Source organism: Heptranchias perlo, chromosome 2 (assembly GCF_035084215.1).
Source record: "Heptranchias perlo isolate sHepPer1 chromosome 2, sHepPer1.hap1, whole genome shotgun sequence".
In the NCBI taxonomy this organism is placed as follows: Eukaryota; Metazoa; Chordata; class Chondrichthyes; order Hexanchiformes; family Hexanchidae; genus Heptranchias; species Heptranchias perlo.
Window position 1 is genome coordinate 7,027,270 of NC_090326.1, and position 20,402 is coordinate 7,047,671.

Sequence of the window (20,402 nt, forward strand, 5' to 3'; positions counted from 1 at the left end):
GGCATGGTTAGTAAGTTTGCAGATGACACCAAGATTGGTGGCATTGTGGACAGTGAAGAAGGTTATCTGGGATTGCAACGGGATCTTGATCAATTGGGCCAGTGGGCCGATGAATGGCAGATGGAGTTTAATTTAGATAAATGTGAGGTGATGCATTTTGGTAGATCGAATCGGGCCAGGACCTACTCCGTTAATGGTAGGGCGTTGGGGAGAGTTATAGAACAAAGAGATCTAGGAGTACAGATTCATAGCTCCTTGAAAGTGGAGTCACAGGTGGATAGGGTGGTGAAGAAGGCATTCGGCATGCTTGGTTTCATTGGTCAGAACATTGAATGCAGGAGTTGGGATGTCTTGTTGAAGTTGTACAGGGCATTGGTGAGGCCACACTTGGAGTACTGTGTACAGTTCTGGTCACCCTATTATAGAAAGGATATTATTAAACTAGAAAGAGTGCAGAAAAGATTTACTAGGATGCTACCGGGACTTGATGGTTTGACTTACAGGGAGAGGTTAGACAGACTGGGACTTTTTTCCCTGGAGAGTAGGAGGTTAAGGGGTGATCTTATAGAAGTCTATAAAATAATGAGGGGCATAGATAAGGTCGATAGTCAAAATCTTTTCCCAAAGGTAGGGGAGTCTATAACGAGGGGGCATAGATTTAAGGTGAGAGGGGAGAGATACAAAAGGGTCCAGAGGGGCAATTTTTTCACTCAAAGGGTGGTGAGTGTCTGGAACGAGCTGCCAGAGGCAGTATTAGAGGCGGGTACAATTTTGTCTTTTAAAAAGCATTTGGACAGTTACATGGGTAAGATGGGTATAGAGGGATATGGGCCAAGTGCAGGCAATTGGGACTAGCTTAGTGGTATAAACTGGGCGACATGGACATGTTGGGCCGAAGGGCCTGTTTCCATGTTGTAACTTCTATGATTCTATAAACAGAGTGAACCGTCGGTAAAATAATCCAGCGACCAGGGAGCATAACTTTACTACCAAAAGAAATTAGGACAAGATTGAGATAAGTTTTGATGCAAAAGGTATTAGGGCATGTGATGCCCCCCCGAGATACAGCGGGGGGAGCAGGATCTGTAACACTTTTTAAACGGACATAGAAAAAATATTGAAAAGAAATTAATGCAAAATGGAAAAGCAAATGGATTCTCCACTTCACAACGTTAAAGTCCATTAGCTCGACAAGCACGAAATAAGAAAGTGTGAAATGAGCTGTTAAGCCTTGCAATACAGTCGCTCGTCTTATCGTTTAACTAATTTACCAATCAGACGAAATGGATATTTCACCAGGTTCGTCACCTCTTCTCTGAATTTAGCTTGAATTACTGCATAAATACATGTATTAGTGCAGGAACTCAAGAGAAGCAGCATATACCCCAGCTTTCGTGAGATATACACAGGGTTATCCGGGTATATGATGTGAAATGTGCCTGTAACTTGGAAATACACGGAGTTTATGACGTATGGTGTCCACAACAGTATAAAACTGCCTGAAACGGTGCACAGCAGAATGATGGATTTTCTGCGGTTCTCCATCTCGGGATCAGTGTGATTATCACCGCTATTGCTGTACCTGAGTCTCCTGCGGATTTTACTGGTGACTAAAATGTGTCTGATGGTCAAAATATTGAGGAGCAGAATCACAAAAAATGGAACAAATGGAATTAAAACGGTATCAATCCAGTCAAATGCTACCCATTCGAGTGATGTATAATACTTTGATACTAAATTGCAATGCCACGGCACATTTTTAAGTATATACCTAGGTTCATAGGCAAAGCTCCAGGGAATGCTTTTTAAAGAGAACAACAAGCAAACCGTTACCATTACGATAAATGCAGTTCTCTCGGTGCAATATTTAGTTTTCAGCTTCGCACAGCAAATGGCCACAAATCGATCGAAAGTGAAGGCGACGGTTAACCAGACAGAGCTGTCTCTAGCGGCACGGGACAGGGTCACGATGACACTGCAAACAGGGACAATGGACAACGATGAATCCGGGAAATATATCACACGAATCCTCCTTAATATCGGATCCGTGATCACGACCAGCAAATCTCCCACTGCCATGGCCAGCAGGTATCGAGAGATGCATTGGGATAGACCGCACTTTCCACGGGATAAGATCACAATGGCGAGTAGATTAACTGTAAGGAAGAGAAAGAAGTAAAGATATTTTTTTCACGCAACTCACTGCGAGACCATCAGTTTGACAGTGTTCTGCTCCTGCATTAATTAATGGATAGGACCCCTTCAATACTTGTAAAGAAGGCGCTCAGTTACAAGGGAGATAATAACACCAAGCTACCTTCCATATACCAGAAATCTTACTCAAATAAAAATATTGCTCTTGGAGTATTTTCTGTCTCAAATTTTCCTCTTGTGAATTCATATCTCCATATTTAAAACGGAAACTGCCTGCGAAATTCGCAGCACTGTAATTCCCCCCTTTCCGCCAGCTGTGCTGCTGCAGTCCCTCGGATGTTCATCGGTCCACGCCATACCCTGTCCGGCACAGAGCGATGTCCCAACTGACTATTACTCCACTCCCAAATTGACCAATGTTTTGACACTTCACTGCAAATAATATTCTTTCGCCTTTATTTTGACTGAAGAATTAATTAATTTATTCCAAACGCGTTATTACTAATATTGCGGAATATCAAATGCCTTGACTTTGGGTCTTTTAATATCGTCAGTGGTAATTTCGATATCACTGGCGTTGTTGTGGTTTGGATTCTTACGCCATTTATATGGAATTCCCCTCTCCTGTTTTAACGGAGGCATTAACCTGTTTCTTTGAAATGAAGAGGTTTCCGATCAATGGGTTAATCGGCGGTCCGAAGCCCCTTTCAATTTCGACGCCGCTACAAAACAGACACAAAAATGACATGAAATAAATGGGGAAAATATAGACCGTGTCTATCATTGAACTGATATCAAAGTATTACAATCACATCAATCAAAACATGACATTTGTGAGATACATCACGAGAACAGCTATGAGGTCAAATGTACATCTATTCAATTAATAATTACTTACACTACCTTACCGAGAACACCGACAGCTGCGAGAAGCGGATAGTAAATATATTCTATCTGAATAATAACGGGATATCGCATTATCTGCTGAAGCTGTGTCATCATTAGTGTGGGAGGCAGAGCCTCTGGTTGCTGCTCTGAAGTGATGCGGTGCGGGGATCCCTGTTTTATATACAGCGGGGACCCTCCACTGAGACAGTGAGCCCACCTCGCCCTGTTGTCAGTTGCAGTCAATTAACAAGTGCCAATTACGGAGAACGCCTTCATTCTATTCGTTGTTATGCAACAGAATCTTTTTTGATGGTGATATTACCGAGGGAAAATGCTGCCTCACGCGTTACTGGATTTCTGACAATTAAATAATTACATTTAAAGATTGGTGTAAACCTCTAGATCACACGTGACATCGAGGACGGGTAAACTGACTTGGCAACTTGCAGGATTAAGTGTTCCAGGTAGAGGTGGAAATGTGAGAGGCTGGGGGCGAAGTTGAAATCCTTTGCTGTCTTGTCAACACAATGTAACATATTTGTTAATCCGTGTGCACTTGCTCGACTCTCATTCCATGTTGATCTGGGTGATGAGCAAGAATACAGACACTGGCAGGCCATAGAGATTAATTTCTGCCAAAACAGAACACTAATGCCAGATAAGGAGCCATTATCACAATACAGGCGGCGAGATATGGCGCCTCTGACACAGTACACACATATTACCAGAAAGGGGGCCACCAATGTCTTATTTGCCGATTTAAAACACGTGTTTGAACGCTTCCATGAAACAGCAACGGAGTAATGTCAAATGAATGGGCGAGGCGTTCATCCATTATCTCCAATTCCAGTCTGAAGTGTAAATGTGACAAGTTCAAGGAAAATCTTCAATAATGAGGGTCACATTCCTTTTAAGGTGAATTGACAAGGAGAATTACTATACAGTATGACAAATCAGGATTGGTCACAAAGGACTGACCTATAAAGGGACATTTTATTGAGTAGCGCAGCATAGGGAAAACATCAGGATAACGAAGGAAACTGGGTGATTCAGATAGAATACGGATTATGAAAGTGAGATCATTAGCACGGAAATAACACGACAATGCCGGCATCAGTTCAACAAATATAACAGGAAGAAGGGAGCAATGGCGAAAACTCAACAGTGACTACTTCAAAAATAATTCATTGGCGGTTTAGATCTGAGGCGTCTCCTGTGGATGTGAAAGGCGCAGAACCATTTCAAGCTCAAACTTTCTTTAGTGGATGTGTGAGTGGCAAATGTAAAATGGGAGATGGCATTAGCAGCGCGATGATATAAAGTGGAGTATACTTCAAGATGGATCACACAAGGAGATTAGTTTGATAACTTATCCCAGCTGTGATGACATCTCATCAGCATTTGACCGAGTGTGGCACCAAGGAGCCCTAGTAAAATTGAAGTCAGTGGGAATCAGGGGGAAAACTCTCCAGTGGCTGGAGTCATACCTAGCACAAAGGAAGATGGTAGTGGTTGTTGGAGGCCAATCATCTCAGGCCCAGGACATTGCTGCAGGAGTTTCTCAAGGCAGTGTCTTAGGCCCAACCATCTTCAGCTGCTTCATCAATGACCTTCCCTCCATCATAAGGTCAGAAATGGGGATGTTCGCTGATGATTGCACCATGTTCAGTTCCATTCACAACCCCTCAAATAATGAAGCAGTCCATGCCTGCATGCAGTAAGACCTGGACAACATCCAGGCTTGGGCTAATAATAGTAGCAAGTAACATTCGCGCCAGACAAGTGCCAGGCAATGACCGTCTCCAACAAGAGAGAGTCTAACTACCGCTCCTTGACATTCAACGGCATTACCATCACCGAATCCCCCACCATCAACATCCTGGGGATCACCATTGACCAGAAATTTAACTGGACCAGCCATATAAACACTGTGCCTTCAAGAGCAGGTCAGAGGCTGGGTATTCTGTGGCGAGTGATTCACCTCCTGACTCCCCAAAGCCTTTCCACCATCTACAAGGCACAAGTCAGGAGTGTGATGGAATACTCTCCACTTGCCTGGATGACTACAGCTCCAACAAGACTCAAGAAGCTCAACACCATCCAGGATAAACAGCCCGCTTGATTGGCATCCCATCCACCACCCTAAACATTCACTCCCTTCATCACTGGCGCATGGTGGTTGCAGTGTGTACCATCTACAGGATGCACTGCAGCAACTTGCCAAGGCTTCTTCAACAGCACCTCCCAAACCCGCCACCTCTACCACCTAGAAGGACAAGTGCAGCTGGTACTTCAGAACAACACCACCTGCACGTTCCCCTCCAAGTCACACACCATCCCGACTTGGAAATATATCGCCGTTCCTTCATCGTCACTGGGTCAAAATCCTGGAAGTCCCTTCCTAACAGCACTGTGGGAGAACCTTCACCACACAGTTCAAGAAGGCGGCTCACCACCATCTTCTCAAGGGCAATTAGGGATGGGCAATAAATACTGGCCTTGATAGCGATTCCCACATCCCATGAACAAATAAAAAAAAATCTCGCTCAAAATTAAATGAGAAATTAAAATTTGGGCAGAACCAAGAATTAGAGGGCCAGGTCAGTATGACGGAATGGTTCAGTAAAGCACAAATATATTTTTCTACTCTATTTCAGGGAAACATACTGCAACATTTGGTACAAAGAAAGAGAACAGATTATCTCTGTAGGACTTGACATTTGTTTCCGTCTAGACAATATTTAAAATCTTATTTCTGCACGCATTTCCTGTAAATAGAAACTGACTTCCTCGTCATCAGGTTTTTAGTCATAGTTTTTGTTTACCTTTATAAAACACTATCTCCATATTTATAATACTTGTGTAAACATCTCGCCATGTAATTGCAAAGTCCTGCCACCAGGCTCTGACAAATCGTTCGAAATGCATCCTGAAAATTGGTAACATCCGCCATTTTCTCAGCAACTGAAACTCCTAACCTGCAAAATAATGACTCAAACAAATTTTTAAAAGCTCTACTATAACACATTACATTAATGCTTCAAAATATCTTCCATGCCTTATAATGCCTGTTCTTTTTAGCTTGAAGGTCTCATAAAGTCCTAGGCTGGTAATTGATATTTTTGTTCAGAAGTGTACAGTCTGACCATCATTAATTTCCAGGGATTCATCAGTACCGCTCAGTCAGTTTCTGGTCTCCTGTTTTAAAAACTATTGATGAAATGGTAAAGGAAACATTTCAAAGCTTTATTGCAGTAAAAGTTACAGTGAAGCTCCTAAAAACAATGAAGGCTGAGAAAGACAGCATGGTGGTTATGTTACTGTACTGGTAATCTAGCTACCTGAACTAATAATCCAGAGAACGTGAAATCCCACCATGGCAGCTTGAGAATTTGAATTCAGTTAAAAATTTTAGAGATAAAAATCTGATGTCAATGGAAGTGACTATGAAGCTGTCGGATTGTCATAAAAATCCAAACTTGTTCACTATTGTCCTTTAGGGAAGGAAACCTGTTGTCTTATCAAGATAGGCAACAAGAGCTGGAACACTATACTGTAGAGAAGCAAAGACATAGGGGTGATCAGATCGAGGTTTATAAGACGATGAAAGGGATAAATTGTGTTCAAGTTGACAGTTTGTTCCAATTAACTAAGTTAGTACATAGTGTGTAATGAAATTGGGTTTCATTATACACTATATACTAACTATCATATATCGCAATGTGCATCCTACATAGTTTACTCAATCAAGCAGACCATGCCCACTTGCAGCAAGACCTGGACAATGTTGGGCTTGGGCTGACATGTTGCAAGTAGCATTCGCGCAAGACAAGTGCCAGGCAATGGCCATCTCCAAAAAGAGGGAATCTAATCACCTCCCCTTGACAATTCAATGGCAGGCACAGAAGTAAACCCAGTACTTAACCCTGTGGCACATCGTTCTCCAGATTCTAAGGACAGAACAACAACCATATACACTAACTCTTTGCTTCCTGTCCATCAGCCAAATTTCTAGAATTACATTGCATAGAGTTTACAGCACAGAAACAGGCCATTCGGCCCAACCGGTCTATGCCGCTGTTTCTGCTCCACACGGGCCTCCTCCCATCTTACCCTGTTAAAATATCTTTCTATTCCTTTCTCCCTCATGTACTTAACTAGCTTCCTGTTCAGTGCATCTACACTATTCACCTCAACCACTCCCTGTGGGAGTGAGTTTCACATTATCACCACTCTCTGAATAAAGAGGTTTCTCCTGAATTACTTACTGGATTTATTAGTGACCATCTTAAATTCATGGCACTTAGTTTTGGATTCCCCTACAAATGGAAATATCTTCGCTGCATCTAACCTGTCGAAACCTTTCCTAATTTTAAAGACCTCGATCAGGTCACCTCTCTCTCTATTCTAGAGAAAAGAGCCACAGCCTGTTCAGTCATCCTTGATAGTTCCATCCTCTCACTTCTGTTATCATCCTTGTAAATCTTCTTCTATGCTTCTAAAACCATTTTTCATATGAACACCTGAATTGTGCACAGTTGATAAGTGATCTAACCAACATTCTATACAAGTTTAACGTAACTTCTCTGCTTTTGAATTATATTCCTCCAGAAATGAACCACAGTGTTTTGCTTGCACTTGTTCTGGCTTTGTCAACCTGCATTTCTACATTTAATGATTTGTGTATCTTTACCCCTAGATCCCTTTGCGGCTCTACATCATTTAGTGTCTTATTTTCCATGGAGTAGGTGGCTTCCTTATTCAATCTACCAAAATGCAACACCACACACTTATCTATATTAAAATCCATTTGTCATTGACACGCCCATTCTGGAAGTTTGTTAACACCTTCTTGTATTTTGTTGCATTTCTCCTCAATATTAACCATACTCTCCAATTTGGTGTCATCTACAAATTTTGATATTGTACCTCCGATTCCCGACAATCTGAGTAACGACCTTTAACCATTACTTTCTGTTTTCTTTTTTGTAGCTGGTTTGCTATCCATTCTGTTATTTGTCTCTGGTTCCACTTGTGCTGACCTTCATCACGAGTCTACTATGTGGTACATTATCAAAAGCCTTTTGAAAGTTACTGCACCCACTGCATTACCCTTGTCTACTCTTTCTGTTACTTCTTGAAAGAATTCAATAAAGTTGGCCTCTTTTGAAATCTGTGATGACTATTCTTTATCAAATTTTCAGTTTCTACATGTTGTTCTATTACATTTTTCAGTAAAGGTTCCAATATCTTTGCTATCACCACCGTTAGGCTAACTGATCTATAATTCCCTGGATTTGTTCCATCACCCTTTCTGAATAGAGGAATAACATTAGCTCCCCACCAATCCTTTGGCACTATTCGCTTTTCTATTGACTATATATATATATATGTGTGTGTGTGTGTGTGTGTGTGAGTAAAAGTGTCTCTGCCATCTCTTCCCTAGTTTTTTTGAGTATGCAATGATTTGGGACACGGGATTTAATCCTCTCTAAGTTTGTCTACTTTATCAATTATCTTAACTGTCTTGATATCCTTTTTCTCTTCTTCTAATGTCATGTCCACTACGTTAATGTCCCTGGTAAAAATTCAAGTAAAGTAACTATTCAGTATATCTGCTATTTCACTGTCATTACCTGCGAGTTCATCTTAGGGGCCCTATCCCAATCTTAATACTCTGTTTGATATTCATGTGTCTAATATTCATTGACAATTTCATTTAATTATTCCTCTTTTCCTTCCTAATTGTTTCTTTAATCTTATTTTCTAAGCTCTTTGAATTCCCTTTTGACATACTCTCCTTTATTGTCTATATACTTACTGTATGCCTTTGTATTGAGAGTCAATGTTACCCTTATCTCTTAATGCATCCACGGTCTTATTATTGGCTAATTTGTTCTCATATTTAGCGGAATATATTTTTGCAGAACTCTACTGATTACGTTATAAGATATTTCCCATTGCTGTTTTACCTCTTTGTCTCTCAATACTTTTTCCAGTTTTCCTTCCCTAGCTCCATCATCGTCCCTTCACAATTAGTTTTTTTTTACAATCTATTACTTTGGTCTTTGTCCTACTTATGTCTTCCTCAATCATTACCTTACACCTTTTTATGTTGTCATCGCTATTGCCTAGATGCTCCCCTATTCTTAATTCTCTTATCTCCTCTAGTTAATTACCCATTACTAGATCCACCAGTGATTGCTCTCTTGTTAGGATTCTTATGTATTGGGTAAAAAAGGATTCCTGAACAAATTGTAAAAACTCCATTCCCTTTCCCTCCTTTCACTACCGCTTCTTGCCAGTTTAGTTTGAGGTAGTTGAAATCTCCCATAATTGTTATTCTATGACGTTTACTTATCTCATAGATTTGCCTACATATTTCTCCCTCCACTTCCCTTCCACTATTAAGTAGTCTGTAGTGTACCCCTATTAGAGTAATTGACCCCTTCTTATTGTTTTTCTCAATCCATGTGGATACAGTTTCTATCTTAATGTTAGTTATGTCGTGTTTTTCCACTGCTATTATGTTATCTCTAATTAGTACAACTACCCCACGCCTTCCTCCTTCCCTTTCGAAATATGTTATATCCTGCAATATTTCACTGCCAATCATGTTCTTTATGCAGCCTTGTTTCAGACATCCTCTCCTCCAATAATTGCCTCTTGTTCCATGTTTTGTTTCGGATGCTGAGAAAATGATTGGACAGTCAATATAATTTGTTTTTATTAATTGTTCCTCTCTCTTTATTTCAACAGTTATGTTATAGTTATGTTCTAGAAATTCATCTGATCCCTCACCGTTTGTGTTACACTTATTCCTTTCCTTGGTCTGAACTTTACTCTCATTTTTTTTTATTCGTTCACGGGATGTGGGCGTCACTGGCATTTATTGCCCATCCCTAATTGCCCTTGAGAAGGTGGTGGTGAGCCGCCTTCTTGAACCGCTGCAGTCCGTGTGGTGAAGGTTCTCCCACAGTGCTGTTAGGGAGGGAATTCCAGGATTTTGACCCAGCAACGTTGAAGGAACGACGATATATTTCCAAGTCGGGATGGTGTGTGACTTGGAGGGGAATGTGCAGGTGGTGTTGTTCCCATGTGCCTGCTGCCCTCGTTCTTCTAGGTGGTAGAGGTCAAGGGTTTGGGAGGAGCTGTCGAAGAAGCCTTGGTGAGTTGCTGCAGTGCATCCTGTAGGTGGTTCACACTGCAGCCACGGTGCGCCGGTGGTGAAGGGAGTGAATGTTTAGGGTGGTGGATGGGGTGCCAATCAAGCGGGCTACTTTGTCCTGGATGGTGTTGAGCTTCTTGAGTGTTGTTGGAACTGCACTCATCCAGGCAAGTGGAGAGTATTCCATCACACTCCTGACTTGTGCCTTGTTAATGGTGGAAAGGCTTTGGGGAGTCAGGAGGTGAGTCATAGAATCATAGAAAGGTTACAGCATGGAAGGAGGCCATTTGGTCCATTAAGTCAGTGCCAGCTCTATGCCAGAGCAATCCAGCTAGTCCCACTCCCCCGCCCTTTCCCCGTAGCCCTGATTTTTTTTTGCTCCTTTCAGTTCCCTTTTGAAGGCCATGATTGAATCTGCCTCCACCACCCCCTCAGGCAGTGCATTCCAGATCCTAACCACTTGCTGTGTAAAAAATTTTTCCTCATGTCACCTTTGGTTCTTTTGCCAATAACCTTAAATCTATGTCCTCTGGTCTTTGACCCTTCCGCCAATGGGAACAGTTTCTCTCTATCTACCCAGTCTAAACCCTTCATGATTTTGAATACCTCTAACAAATCTCCTCTCAACCGTTTCTGTTCCAAGGAGAACAACCCCAGCTTCTCCAGTCTATCCACAGAACTAAAGTCACTCATCCCTGGAATCATTCTAGTAAATCTCTTCTGCACCCTGTCTAAGGCATTCACATCTTTCCTAAAGTGCGGTGCCCAGAACTGGACACAATACTCCAGTTGTGGCCAAACCAGTGTTTTATAAAGGTTCATCATGACTTCCATACTTTTGTACTCTAGCCTTCTATTTATAAAGCCCAGGATCCCATATGCTTTTCTAACTGCTTTCTCAACCTGCCCTGCCACCTTCAATGATTTGTGTGCATGAGCGTGGACCTGGTTACACAGATCTATAAGGAAACCTCCTGATACATTTCCGAGACGATCAATGGTCGGGAGATTTCAGCCGCAGCAGGCCTCGGGAAAGCTCTGCTCCTCCTTGCCCCACACAATTTAAGTTAAAAAGAAACTTCTCAGTGTTCTGGACCACTCGATGCCCATCGAAAGGGTGGCTCCTTTACCCATTTGTAACCAACATTAAATGGTGTCCCGCATACATTATAATACTACGATTTACATATTTCACGTTTCCTGACCAGAAACAGGTGGGTCTTGCTCCCGCCACTCTTCTCAGGACCCTACCCAAATGGCGGAGGCAGGAACGCCACCTTTAAAGGGACGGTAAGTGACCTGACACCATTTGCTAGCCTCGCCCACCCATTTCCACCAGGCGGGGATATTTAAAATTGGCCACACCATTCCTGACCTCCGCCCTAGTATCAATCTTGGAAAAGCTCACAAGCTGGTCCATTGTCTCAAACTGGATTGGTTCACAACAGGTGGAGGGAAATTTCCACCATCACTGGGGGCTGAACTGGTAGAGCAGATCACCCGGCCCTTATAGAACCGGCCAGATTCTAACTTCTGCTCCGTCAGTTTACCGCCCAAGCAATGTAGGTGAAATTACTCCCCTACGCCTCAGACCCGAAGGTTCGACAGGTGTGTGACAGACATCAGGCAGTGTTTGTCAAACACCATTGTGGGTGAATTGATCCGTGTATTTGGGTCAAAGGTGATAACCCCTCTCCACAGAGACAGGACTCTGACCAGAGGGAGACGGTGGAGAACTCGTGAGCGATAATAACAAGTTTAGAGTATCAGGGGTGCTCAGAAAAATTATTGTCTGTCAGAGGTGAACTCTGTTCTGTGGCTCATGTGCAAATCAAATGGCTCTTGGTGATCAACAGATAATTACAGGCAATTAAACAAATATACTCCAGCAACAGTTCCTATCATGGCCTCATACCCAGAGATGTTAGTCAAACTAAACCATCGGTCTCACTGGTATTTAGTGATCGATATCTCGAATGGTCCATCAGTCTCACTGGTATTCGATGGGAGATATCTCGAACAGTCCATCGGTCTCACTGGTATTCGATGGGAGATATCTCGAACGGTCCATCGGTCTCACTGGTATTCGGTGAGAGATATCTCGAACGGTCCATCGGTCTCACTGGTATTCGATGGGAGATATCTCGAACGGTCCATCGGTCTCACTGGTATTCGATGGGAGATATCTCGAACGGTCCATCGGTCTCACTGGTATTCGATGGGAGATATCTCGAACGGTCCATCGGTCTCACTGGTATTCGATGGGAGATATCTCGAACGGTCCATCGGTCTCACTGGTATTCGATGGGAGATATCTCGAACGGTCCATCGGTCTCACTGGTATTCGGTGAGAGATATCTCGAACGGTCCATCGGTCTCACTGGTATTCGGTGAGAGATATCTCGAACGGTCCATCGGTCTCACTGGTATTCGGTGAGAGATATCTCGAACGGTCCATCGGTCTCACTGGTATTCGATGGGAGAGATATCTCGAACGATCCATCGGTCTCACTGGTATTCGATGGGAGATATCTCGAACGGTCCATCAGTCTCACTGGTATTCGGTGAGAGATATCTCGAACGGTCCATCGGTCTCACTGGTATTGGATGAGAGATATCTCGAACGGTCCATCGGTCTCACTGGTATTCGATGGGAGAAATATCTCGAACGGTCCATCGGTCTCACTGGTATTCGGTGAGAGATATCTCGAACGGTCCATCGGAATCACTGGTATTCGATGAGAGATATCTCGAATGGTCCATCGGAATCACTGGTATTCGGTGAGAGATATCTCGAACGGTCCATCAGTCTCACTGGTATTCGGTGGGAGATATCTCGAACGGTCCATCGGTCTCACTGGTATTCGATGGGAGATATCTCGAACGGTCCATCGGTCTCACTGGTATTCGATGGGAGATATCTCGAACGGTCCATCGGAATCACTGGCATTCGATGGGAGATATCTCGAACGGTCCATCGGTCTCACTGGTATTCGATGGGAGATATCTCGAACGGTCCATCGGTCTCACTGGTATTCGATGGGAGATATCTCGAACGGTCCATCGGTCTCACTGGTATTCGATGGGAGATATCTCGAACGGTCCATCGGTCTCACTGGTATTCGATGGGAGATATCTCGAACGGTCCATCGGTCTCACTGGTATTCGATGGGAGATATCTCGAACGGTCCATCGGTCTCACTGGTATTCGATGGGAGATATCTCGAACGGTCCATCGGTCTCACTGGTATTCGATGGGAGATATCTCGAACGGTCCATCGGAATCACTGGCATTCGATGGGAGATATCTCGAACGGTCCATCGGTCTCACTGGTATTCGATGGGAGATATCTCGAACGGTCCATCGGTCTCACTGGTATTCGATGGGAGATATCTCGAACGGTCCATCGGTCTCACTGGTATTCGATGGGAGATATCTCGAACGGTCCATCGGTCTCACTGGTATTCGATGGGAGATATCTCGAACGGTCCATCGGTCTCACTGGTATTCGATGGGAGATATCTCGAACGGTCCATCGGTCTCACTGGTATTCGATGGGAGATATCTCGAACGGTCCATCGGTCTCACTGGTATTCGATGGGAGATATCTCGAACGGTCCATCGGTCTCACTGGTATTCGATGGGAGATATCTCGAACGGTCCATCGGAATCACTGGCATTCGATGGGAGAGATATCTGGAACAGCTTCTGGAATCTCCCTCTCCAACCCAATTCGTAGTATAAATTCACCTTTACTTTCGAAAGACAACAGTGCACTGAGACCATCCTCCCTCAAGGTTCCCACAACAGCCCCGCTATTTTCCCTGCTCACATGAAAGGAGCTTTGACAGAGCTGTGAATCCCCAGGCTGTCATCCAATATGTCGATGAAGCCCTAATACATACCAAGACATGGGAAGAGCACGTGCGAATGGTGAGTGAGGCTTTGCATCGACTGGAGTCCTCTGGACTTAAGGTCAATGTTACGAAGCTGCAGTTGGTGAAAACTAAGGTGAAATAAAAGAGAATGTAGTTGTGATACTGGATGGGCTAAACATTGATAAAGGGGAGGTACTAAAAAGGCTGGCTCTACTTAAAGTAGATAATTCACCCAGTCAGGATGGAATGCATCCTAGTTTGCTGAGAGAAGTAAGGGTGGAAATTGTGGAGGTACTGGCCATAATCTTTCAATCCTCCTTAGATACTGGGATAGTGCCAGAGGACTGGAGAATTGTAAATGTTACACCCTTGTTCAAAAAAAGGTGTAAGGATAAACCCAGCAACTGCAGGCCAGTCAGTTTAACCTCGGTAGTGGGGAAACTTTTAGAAACGATAACCTGGGACAAAATTAATAGTCACTGGACAAGTCTTCTCCCTGGAGTTTAGATGAATGAGAGGTGTTCTCATTGAAACATATAAGATTATTAGGTGGGTGACAGGATAGATTCTGAGAGATTGTTTCCCCTGGCTAGAGAGTCTCGAGCTAGGGGGCAAAGTCTCAGGATAAGGGGTCGGCCATTCGAGACTGGGATGAGGAGGAATTTCTTCACGCAGAGGGTTGTGAATCTTTGGAATTCTCTATCCCAGAGGGCTGTGGATGCTGAGTGTATTCAAGGCTGAGATGGATAGATTTTTGGACTCTAGGGGAATCAAGGGATATGGGGATTAAGCGGGAAAGTAAAGTTGAGGTCAAAGATCAGCCATGATCTGATTGAATGGCGGAGCAGGCTCAAGGGGCCGTATGGCCTACTCCTGCTCCGATTTCTTATGTTCTTATGTTCTTAAATGCGGATTAATAAAGGAAAGCCAGCACGGATTTGTTAAAGGCAAATCGTGTTAACTAATTTGATTGAGTTTTTTGATGAGGTAACGGAAAGGGTCGATGAGGGCAATGCAGTTGATGTTGTGTATATGGACTTTCAAAAGGTGCTGGATAAAGTGCCACATAATGGGCTTGTCAGCAAAATTAAAGCCCATGGAATAAAGGGGGCGGTGGCAGCATGGATACAAAATTGGCTAAGTGTCACGAAACAGAGAGTAGCAGTGAATGATTGTTTTTTGGACTGGAGGGAGGTGTACAGTTGTGTTCCCCAATGGTCGGTACAAGGACCACTGCTCTTTTTGATATATATTAATGACTTGGACTTGGGTGTGCAGGGCAGAGTTTCAAAATTTGCAAATGAAACAGAACTTGGAAGTATAATGAACAGTGAGGAGGACAGTGATAGACTTCAAGAGGAGATAGACAGGCTGGTGGAATGGGCGGATACATGGCAGATGAAATTTAATGCAGAGAAGTGCGAAGTGATACATTTTGGCAGGAAGGATGAGGAGAGGCAATATAAACTAGAGGGTACAATTCTAAAGGGAGTGCAGGAACAGAGAGATCTGGGGGTATATGTACACAAATCTTTGAAGGTGGCAGGGCAGATTGAGAAAGCAGTTAAAAAAGCATACGGGATCCTGGGCTTTTTAAATAGAGGCATAGAGTACAAAAGCAAGGAAATTATGATGAACCTTTATAAAACACTAGTTCAGCCACAACTGGAGTATTGTGTCCAATTCTGGGCACCGCACTTCAGGAAAGATGTGAAGGCCTTAGAGAGGGTGCAGAAAAGATTTACTAGAATGGTTCCAGGGATGAGGGACTTCAGTCATGTGGAGAGACTGGAGAAGCTGGGGTTGTTCTCCTTAGAGCAGAGAAGGTTGAGAGGAGATTTGATAGAGGTGTTCAAAATCATGAATGGTTTAGATAAAGTAAATAAAGAGAAACTGTTCCCATTGGCAGATGGGTCAAGAACCAGAGGACACATTTAAGGTGATTGACAAAAGGATTTATGGTGATTGGCAAAAGTGCCAAAGGTGACATGAGGAAAAACCTTTTTACGCAGCGAGTGGTTATGATCTGGAATGCACTGCCTGAAAAGGTGGTGGAGGCAAATTCAACCGTGGCTTTCAAAAAGGAAATGGATAAATACTTGAAGGGAAAAAAAATTTCAGGCCCACGGGGAAAGAACGGGGGAATGGGACTAACTGCATTGCTCTTACAAAGAGCCGGCACAGGCTCAATGGACCGAATGGCCTCCTTCTGTGCTGTAACCATTCTATGATTCTATAAGTTTCTTGGTGTCATCCTAGAGGCAAGGTCCCGATCTGTGGACCAGGATAAAGTCAAGGTTATCACCTCCTTACCACGGCCCACTGACGAGACCTTCCTGCACTTGTTTCTGGGTATGACAGGATTGTGTGGGGATTTTATCTCTGATTATACAGAAATTCCTGCTCCCCTGTATGGACTACTTCAGGAGGGAGTTGAACGGCAATGGACAGAGAGCCACACCAACATCATCACCACCCTTAAGACCAGACTTGCTACTGGTCCAATGCTTGACACCTCCCATTATACAAAGGACTGTGCCCTTTACCCCCTTTCCCCATCAGAGAGTTCCGTCACCGTGCTTAGGCTGGTCCATCATGATAAGACTAATCCCATTAATTTTGCATCGACTCCTCGCCAGGGAGCTGAGCTAAACTACACAGAATGCAAGAGGCAGGTACTTCCATTGTATTGGGCCCTCTCTAAGTTCCTCCACATCGTTGGAGGTCACAAGGTTAAGGATTACACCCATCACAGTCCAGGGCTCTTCCTAACAAAGGGCCGAATTAAAGAGGGAAATGTGTCCAGTGCCCAAATCACTAATTGGCCTCGAGGACCCACCAGCAGAAGATGTTTGGAGAATTTTTACTAACCCGGACCCAAAAAGGTTTAAATCTCATAGAAAATCGTCAGATTCCAAATTTGAGTCACGCTAGTTATAAAAGGGGTGGTTCAAGGGAACTTCAGATGAATGTAAATTGAAACGATGCAGCTCTGCCTCTTACACTCCCAAGCCGTGTAATCAAGTGGAGCAAGTTTGGGGTTTGATTCCAATGGTAGTGACAGACCCCACATTGTGAAGGTTGGGGCTGGCCACGCTGGCCGAGCAGACGGAGGACATCACGTCCAGCTGGACCGTCCCCCAACCACCTGTTCCAGGTGGAGAATTTCCTGAAATGAAACCCTTTCCACTCAATGATTTGGATGAGGGAACTAAATGTAATATCTCCAAGTTTGCTGATGACACAAAACTAGGTGGGATCGTGAGTTGTGAGGAGGATGCAAAGAGGCTTCAAGGCGATTTAGACAAGTTCAGTGAGTGGGCAAATACATGGCAGATGCAGTATAATGTGGATAAATGTGAAGTTATCCACTTCGGAAGGAAAAACAGAAAGGCAGAGTATTATTTAAATGGTGATAGATTGGGGAATGTTGATGTACAAAGGGACCTGGGTATCCTCGTACACCAGTCACTGAAAGCAAACATGCAGGTGCAGCAAGCAGTTAGGAAGGCACGTGGTATATTGGCCTTCATTGCAAGAGGATTTGAGTACAGGAGGAAGGATGTCTCACTGCAGTTATACAGGGCCTTGGTGAGACCACACCTGGAGTATTGTGTGCAGTTTTGGTCTCCTCTCCTAAGAAAGGATATACTTGCCATAGAGGGAGTGCAGCGAAGGTTCACCAGACTGATTCCTGGGATGACAGGACTGTCGTATGAGGAGTGATTGGGTCGACTCGGCCTGTATTCACTCGAGTTTAGAAGAATGAGAGGGGATCTCATTAAAACATATAAAATTCTGACAGGGCTAGACAGACTGGATACAGGGAGGATGTTTCCCCTGGCTGGGGGGTCCAGAACGAGGGGTCACAGTCTCAGGATACGGGATAGGACATTTAGGACTGAGATGAGGAGAAATTTCTTCATTCAGAGGATGGTGAACCTGTGGAATTCTCTACCACAGAAGGCTGTGGAGGCCAAGTCACTGAATATATTTAAGAAGGAGCTAGATAGATTTCTGGACACAGAAGGCATCAAAGGGTTTATGGAGAGAGCAGGAATATGGTATTGAGATAGAGGATCAGCCATGATGATATTGAATGGCGGGGCAGGCTCGAAGGGCCGAATGGCCTACTCCTGCTCCCATTTTCTAATTTTCTATGTCAGACCGTCAGACAGTGATCGGCACCAAGGGTCCTGTAGGGAAAGGAGAGGGTGGATCCGATCGGGCAGTTCCCCGACCAGATGTTTCAAACTATTTGGCAGAACAGGACATGTTGGGCCGAAGGGCCTGTTTCCATGTTGTAACTTCTATGACTTCTAAGAACATCTTGTCACTGGAACTGACCAACAGGCCCCAGGATGTAACCTGGATGGTGGTGAGAAGGGCCCTCCCAGTGCGATCCTTCCAACAAGCATGGAATCTCAGCACCACCTCGAGCTGCCTGCAAGGCTATGGTGGGGAGGAGACCGTCGTCCATCCCCTGATGGGCTGCCCCTTCGCACAGAAGGTGTGTAGAGAGATGCGTTGGTATCTGTCTCGGTTCAACCTAAACAGTTTGGTAACTAAGGACTCTGTGGTCTACGGGCTGTTCCCCCGGACGGACACCGAGACAGATATCAACTGTTGCTGGAAGACCATCAACTCGGTGAAGGAGACCCATTGGTCTGCCCAAACCTGCTGGTCTTCAAGCTGAAGGAGCTGTCCACAACCGAGTGTTGCTGACAGGCACACTCCAAGGTCCAGGTTTCCATGTGGTTATAGCCCAGAGAACAGGGTGCGCGGGCGATGGGCAGTGATGGGAATGTTTACCTTCTACCGATGATGTTAAATAATTGTAAACATTTACAGCAACAAGAGGAAGCCATTCAGTCCCTCGAGGCTGCTCCACCAATTAATCAGATTATGACTGATCTGTATTTTAACTCCATTTACCTGCCTTGGTTCCATATCCCTTAATGTCCTTACCCAACAAAAGTCTATCAATCTCAGTTTTGAAATTTTCCATTGACCCCCAGACTCATCAGCTTTTTGGGGGAGAGAGTTCCAGATTGAACGCAGTTCTCCAGATGGGGTCTAACCAGAGCTTTATGCAACTGAAGATTGTTCTGGAAATTATTTCTGCTATAACAAAAAACTGAGAGACAAAATGGGTAGAATCCTTGATAAGAGAGAGTATACATGGGCCGTGGGAGGAGATTAAATGGGTGGGTAGAATCCATTATAGAGGAGTGTACAAGATCTGTGGGAGGAGATTAAATGGGTGGGTAGAATCCATGATATAGTAGAGTGTACGTGGGCTGCAGGAGGAGATTCAATGGGTGGGTAGAATCCATGATATAGTAGAGTGTACATGGGCTGCAGGAGGAGATTAAATGGGTGGGTAGAGGGTACATGGGCTGAGGAAGGAGATTGAATGGGTGGAGTTGAGACCATGTTCAGGGAGTCTGTACAAGGTCTATGGAAGGTGATTAAATGGGTGGATAGAATCCTTGATAGGGTAGAGTGTACATGGACGATGGAAGGAGATTAAATGGATTGGCAGAGTTCGTGATAGTGAGAGTGTACATGGGCTGTGGGAGGAAATTAAATGGGGGTGGTGTTCATGATCGGGTCACCACCACCTTCTCAAGGGCAATTAGGGATGGGCAATAAATGCTGGCCTTGCCAACAACCCCCACATCCCATGAACAAATAAAAAAAAAGGGTGGAGTTATATATTCCTTTAAGGCACAAAAACCTAACAGGAAAAGTGGTCCAACCGTGGCTAACAAGAGAAATTAAAGATAGTATTAAATCAAAGAAAGATGCATATAAAGTTGCCAGAAAAAGCAGTAAGCCTGAGGATTGGGAGCATTTTAGAATTCAGCAAAGGAGGACCAAGAAATTGATAAAGAAAGGGAAAATAGAATATGAGAGTAAACTAGCGAGAAACATAAAAAAAGGACTGTAAAAGCTTCTATAGGAATGTAAAAAGGAAAAGACTGGCGAAGGCAAATGTGAGTCCCTTCCAGACAGAAACAGGAGAATTTATAATGGGGAATAAGGAAATGGCAGAGAAATTAAACAAATACTTTGTGTCTGTCTTCACGGAAGAAGTAACAAAAAACCTCCCAGAAATACTAGAGAACCAAGGGTCTGGCGAGAATGAGGAACTGAAGGAAATTAATATTAGTTAAAAAAAATAGTACTAGAAAAATTAATGGGTCTGAAAGTCAATAAATCCCAAGGACCTGATGATCTACATCCCAGGGTTTTGAAAGAGGTGGCTATAGAGATAGTGGATGCATTGGTTGTCATCTTCCAAAATTCT

General features: G+C 43.8%; 1 protein-coding gene across 1 annotated transcript in view; it reads right to left on the reverse strand.

Moving 5' to 3' along the window:
* Positions 1-1,251: 1,251 nt before the first annotated feature.
* The window catches only part of LOC137331696 (probable G-protein coupled receptor 139), a 38,148-nt gene continuing 18,997 nt past the window's right edge, over positions 1,252-20,402 (reverse strand). The window contains exon 2 of the mRNA XM_067995682.1: positions 1,252-2,156. Coding sequence (XP_067851783.1) covers positions 1,252-2,156 — 905 coding nt within the window. The remainder of the gene's footprint in view (positions 2,157-20,402) is intronic.